This window comes from Mus caroli, chromosome 9 (assembly GCF_900094665.2).
Source record: "Mus caroli chromosome 9, CAROLI_EIJ_v1.1, whole genome shotgun sequence".
Lineage (NCBI taxonomy): Eukaryota > Metazoa > Chordata > Mammalia > Rodentia > Muridae > Mus > Mus caroli.
The window spans coordinates 85,926,212-85,932,445 of record NC_034578.1 but is presented as its reverse complement, the minus strand read 5'-3'; the positions used below and the strand labels follow the sequence as shown (position 1 = coordinate 85,932,445).

At 46.0% G+C, this 6,234-nt stretch overlaps 1 protein-coding gene across 1 annotated transcript in view; it reads right to left on the bottom strand.

Annotated features, from left to right (window-relative positions):
• LOC115031956 (ras-specific guanine nucleotide-releasing factor 1-like) overlaps positions 1 to 6,234 on the bottom strand; it is a 48,552-nt gene that overhangs the window by 9,487 nt on the left and 32,831 nt on the right. The window contains exon 4 of the mRNA XM_029481973.1: positions 5,085 to 5,338. Coding sequence (XP_029337833.1) covers positions 5,085 to 5,338 — 254 coding nt within the window. The remainder of the gene's footprint in view (positions 1 to 5,084; positions 5,339 to 6,234) is intronic.

Below are 6,234 nucleotides of genomic sequence, written 5' to 3'. Positions count from 1 at the left end.
TCTCTGCCCAGACTATTGCTGGTGGGCTCCTCAGGGGTCCTCTCCTTCCACACTCAACCTCAGCTCACCCTCTCTCTTAATGCAGCAATTATTTCTTGAACATCTGAGGTGACTTAGAGTGGCCTTAGCTTGCCCTATACCCCCATAGTNTGTCTTATGTTCTTTCTCATTTCGCTTCAGCCTCTCTGCCTTTATTTCTGTCCACTGTACTTACATTTCTCTCGTCTCAGTTTTTGCATAGGCCATCCTCTTGGTACATACTGACATTTTTGGGTGGGAGGAGGAGAGTAGGGGAGAAGAGGAAGCAGGAGTGTAGTATTATCTACATGCAAGTGTACCTCAAAATTACTTCAGATTTATTTATTTTATTTTAGGTGTATGAATGTTTTGTTTGAATGTATGTCTGGATACAACATGCATATCTGGTGCCCATGGTGGTCAGAAGAGGGCTTTGGATGCCTGGAACTGGAGCTATGGTTGTGAGCCACCCTGTGGGTGCTGGGAACTCAGTGTGGGTCNTCTGAAAGAGCCAGCAAGTGCTCTTAATCGCTATCTCTCCAGCCTCAAGTATGCCTTTAAAAAAAATCGACTTTTGATTAGAATAATCGGAAGGCTTTCCATTTTATTCAATTCTGTCAGCGTAGGTAAAAATGATTGATTTCCCTTTCAGTTCTGTCGGTTTAAGTAAAAATGATTGATTCTTTTAAAATGCTAAGTTTATCGCNATTCTTTAAGGAGAGCACACAGCATAGGTTTTCTAAAAGCTATGAGCCCTGTGCTGAGCTNTGCAAACACACACACACAGGCACCAGAACAGATACTGGTCACTCCATATCCAAACCTAGCAATGATAAAGACAGAGATTGGGTTCCGGTGTGTAGCATCCTCACTGCACTCTGTGTCATAGGTTACCAGCTGTGGCCTGTNGGGCACGCATGACACACCCCATCTTGGATGACTTTCACATTTTTGAGGTTATTGTTGTTTTAAGACAGAATCTCACTATGTACTTAAGGATACTCCAGACTGGCCTTTGGCCTTTGCCTCTTCAGTGCTGGCGTTATAGGTTTGCGCCGCCGTATGTAATTATATATATATATATATATATATATATATATATATATATACTGTAAATGGTTGGGGGGAAGAACCCTCAAACAGATATTTTGTGACATGTGAAAATTATATGAAGTTCCAGTGTTGGTGTGTGTAAATAAAATGAATTGGAATGCAGCCAACCCATGTGTTTGTGTCTCTGTTACTGCTTAGTTACCATAGGGAATTCAGGCGCCACAAACTCTAAAATATTGATTTTTAAATTAATTTTTTAGCAAACAGCAATGCCATTTTATGTATCATTGTACTTCGCTCAGGCTTGTCCCTCCTCTACCCTTCTGTTCCTTCTCCTGCTTCCTACTAAAAAATAAAAATACTTGTAGGTGGCCCTTTCCAGATAAGTTTTGCTGGCCCATATATGGGNGGTATCCCAGGCATTATGCAGTGTGTAGCTTAAGGTCCTGCCCTCACCCTCTGGAAAGATCTAGACACTGAAGAGATCCTCGTTTGGGTTTGCAAGGCGGCTCAGTGGGTCAAGCGCTTGCTGTACAGTAGGAAACTCTGCATTTGGATCTTCAGCACCCATGTGGAACCTGGCGTGGTGACATATGTCAGCAATCCCAGCTCCGGGAAANCAGACAAGAGGGTCATTGGTGCTTGCTGGTCAATGATTATAGCCAAATTAGTGAGATCTAGGTTTTCTGAGAGATCTTATTGCAGAAAATAAGGAGGAAACAAACCTAAAGTGGAAAGAGATTGAAGGAGACACCCAGTGCTGACTTTTGGCCTCTCCGTGGACACATGAGCACACACTCACACATACACAAAAGAAACCGCTGTTTAAGTGTAGTGAGGGCTACTGCAGAGAGACACTCTAAGAGTATACAGAAGGGAATATTGGCTAGTAGCTATCAAGAGGTCTAGGGGCTGGTGAGGGATAGAACATCCAAGGGAATCAATGAGGAGAGTGCAGTAGTCCATTTGAGACCTGCTTATCTCCCTCCTTCTTCAGTGACCCAGGAAGGGGCATGACCAAGGCTGGACCAAAGAGGCCAGAGTGGGGCCAGAGCAGGGCAGACGCAGGCCTGTCTACACTGCTAGTTATGATGGCTTAGGTGGCCACCCCTGCCCATTCAGACATGACAAATGGATTGTGGCATTTCCTTCCATGGACTTCCTCANTGCAAACACACACACACAGGCACCAGAACAGATACTGGTCACTCCATATCCAAACCTAGCAATGATAAAGACAGAGATTGGGTTCCGGTGTGTAGCATCCTCACTGCACTCTGTGTCATAGGTTACCAGCTGTGGCCTGTNGGGCACGCATGACACACCCCATCTTGGATGACTTTCACATTTTTGAGGTTATTGTTGTTTTAAGACAGAATCTCACTATGTACTTAAGGATACTCCAGACTGGCCTTTGGCCTTTGCCTCTTCAGTGCTGGCGTTATAGGTTTGCGCCGCCGTATGTAATTATATATATATATATATATATATATATATATATATATATACTGTAAATGGTTGGGGGGAAGAACCCTCAAACAGATATTTTGTGACATGTGAAAATTATATGAAGTTCCAGTGTTGGTGTGTGTAAATAAAATGAATTGGAATGCAGCCAACCCATGTGTTTGTGTCTCTGTTACTGCTTAGTTACCATAGGGAATTCAGGCGCCACAAACTCTAAAATATTGATTTTTAAATTAATTTTTTAGCAAACAGCAATGCCATTTTATGTATCATTGTACTTCGCTCAGGCTTGTCCCTCCTCTACCCTTCTGTTCCTTCTCCTGCTTCCTACTAAAAAATAAAAATACTTGTAGGTGGCCCTTTCCAGATAAGTTTTGCTGGCCCATATATGGGNGGTATCCCAGGCATTATGCAGTGTGTAGCTTAAGGTCCTGCCCTCACCCTCTGGAAAGATCTAGACACTGAAGAGATCCTCGTTTGGGTTTGCAAGGCGGCTCAGTGGGTCAAGCGCTTGCTGTACAGTAGGAAACTCTGCATTTGGATCTTCAGCACCCATGTGGAACCTGGCGTGGTGACATATGTCAGCAATCCCAGCTCCGGGAAANCAGACAAGAGGGTCATTGGTGCTTGCTGGTCAATGATTATAGCCAAATTAGTGAGATCTAGGTTTTCTGAGAGATCTTATTGCAGAAAATAAGGAGGAAACAAACCTAAAGTGGAAAGAGATTGAAGGAGACACCCAGTGCTGACTTTTGGCCTCTCCGTGGACACATGAGCACACACTCACACATACACAAAAGAAACCGCTGTTTAAGTGTAGTGAGGGCTACTGCAGAGAGACACTCTAAGAGTATACAGAAGGGAATATTGGCTAGTAGCTATCAAGAGGTCTAGGGGCTGGTGAGGGATAGAACATCCAAGGGAATCAATGAGGAGAGTGCAGTAGTCCATTTGAGACCTGCTTATCTCCCTCCTTCTTCAGTGACCCAGGAAGGGGCATGACCAAGGCTGGACCAAAGAGGCCAGAGTGGGGCCAGAGCAGGGCAGACGCAGGCCTGTCTACACTGCTAGTTATGATGGCTTAGGTGGCCACCCCTGCCCATTCAGACATGACAAATGGATTGTGGCATTTCCTTCCATGGACTTCCTCANTGGCTCAAACCAAGGCTTCAGGCAGTCACTCACTGTCAATCATCAGAGTGAGCATCAGGATACAGACATCTCCTGTCAGCAGGCTAAGGAGCGCCTTAGCACAACTGTGGCTTCCAGCTCTCAGTGCCTGGCATGGCTTTTATGAAAAGGAAACCGTTCAAGTCTGTAAGCAGACCATGCCNGCCACTCAGAGCCTGCCGCCACTGCTTAGGCGAAGGAGCTTTCCAAGGTATGACAAGCATGCAATTAACACCCTTCGTGACACTGCCTACCTGGAGGAGAGAGGTCTCTTTCTTCTCTAGGATCCTTTTACTAAGCACCAGTAAATTAAATCACTACATTGACATCAGGTTCTAAAGTGGCCATCCACTTCCTCTCGAAAGCAATGTAGCTGGGCAGAACCCTGTGTAGAGGTGCTCTTTAGTAAAAACCGGCAGGCAGCTTCACTCTTCACATGTGCTGCCCAGAGGCCTTTCCTCCCCACAGTTGAGGTGGAAGGCAGGCAGGATCAGGTTCAGGAACCGGATCCCAAGGCACTTATAGTAGGAGGGAGGATGGGTCTCACATAGTGGGACAGACTTCAGATAGGGGAGATATTTGGAGCCCTGTGCTGTGATCTATGCTAACAAGGAGCATGGAGCAAAGCAGAGGAGCCTAGCTTGTCTTTCCTTGTTCACCCTGTGATACCTCTTTTCCACATGCTTCTGTTCAGTGAGGCTCTTATCACAAGAACCTCTCTGAAGTCAAGGTTGCTGCTAAGCTCTTAAATGTCCCCCCCCAAAAAAATCCCCAAACATGAGTGCAAACAAGCTGTCTTTCTTTTCCTTTCTTTCTTTTTCTTTTCTTCTTCCACAGTTCTGTGAACAAAACTGAGGGTCTCCCATATGCCAGGCAAGTGTTCTTCATTTGAGCTGTACTTTCAACCATTTTTAAAAAGTAAAGGACTCAGCTTCAGGTATTTTCTTATTGCATCATGAAATAGATGAAGACAATTCATAATGGTTAAATATGGAANGTTGAGTTTCTCACTGGTAGTGGTATTGGTACTTTGGGTAGAATAGTTCCTGTGTGTTATGGAATGTTTGGACATATCCATNACCTTTGCCCACACATGTTAGTAGCAACCTTCTATAAGTTTTTTGCAGTTAAAACCGTCATTGTTAACGCTCTTACCATGGCCAAAATGCTTTAAATTTAGACTATGTCTGCTTTAGTCTATACTCCCATCTCAGGCTCTGAAACTGTTTGGTCACACAACTTTGAATTATTCCCTTCCTCCCTGGGAGTCAGGTTCCTCAGCTGCACTTGGTGGAAAACACATGTGGGTTTGTATCCGGATTCAGCTCAACATCTGGCAACCGATGCCTCCCACCTTCATCGTCCCTTCCGCTTACCTGTTCAGAAAGATACTGCTGACGTCGTCGTGTGTTATAGGGGGTTTCTTAGAGCTGGCGGCCATGCGCAGTGGGCGCAGGAAGTTGTTGACAAGGATGTGTAGCTGCTGTACGTACTCAGCCTCGGCCTCCAGCATGCTGAACACCACCTGGTTCCTCTTGCGCATGCTGTCCGCGTGGGGAGACCGGATGTAGTCCTGGATGATGTTCTTCCACTTTCGCCGGCACAGCCATCCCCGAAGGAAGCTCTGAACCTGGTAAAGAAGAGGTTAATGTTAGTGTGTGTNGGTTGGTTACTCTTGTTCTTAAAAGCTGTGAGCACACCAGGGGCAAGGGACCAGGGGTTGGTTATCCTCACTGCTGGGAGTATAGGGAGAAGAGCTAATATGTATAGGGGAGGCCTGGCTGCGCTGCNTGTGGGATGCTGAACATGCTCCGTGGGCCCTCAGACAATTTTCCCAGCTGTTAAACAGGGATCTGGAACATCGCTGTATGGACTAGACAGCTAGTTAGAAACATGAGTTCTAGGGCCTGCTCCAGCCGGCTGCATTTTAACAAATTCCCGCTTGCTCTGGAAGGGAGAAAGGAGGAAACGTGGGCTCAAGTCTCCATACAGGGTTAGCTTGGGAAGGGTTGCTAGGCTGTGCCTGCCGTGGTTGCAGTCTTATCTAATAACTCTTCTGAGAGCCCAGGGGTTTCAATTAAAGTTTGTCTGCAGAAGGTAATGATAAAATTCAACAGAACAAGGCAAATTTGCACATCTCCAGCTCCTTTAATGGCTTCTGAGCCCTAGCACCAGGCTGGAGCTAGCCTCACTTTCCTGCTGAGTTGGGAGAGGCCCCAGCCTGGTGCTAGGGCTCAGAAGCCCTTATCAAATGCTGCAAGGATAAAGAACTGCCCTAAGTCGAGGGGTGGCATGGGATGTTTAGGGGCCAAGCAGAACCAGCTATCCCTGCCTTGGTGGGATCTGGTGTCAAAACTCCATGTTTGCCCATGATCAATGTGATCATTACCTTCTGCACACAAGCTTTAATTGAAACCCCTGGGCTGAAATCTACCCCCATTTATGTCTCTTGGGGATTTGAAGCCCCCTCTTTTCCACAAAGGCCTCCTTGTCCTTAGAGGCAAATCTGTACTGGAGGCTCACTTG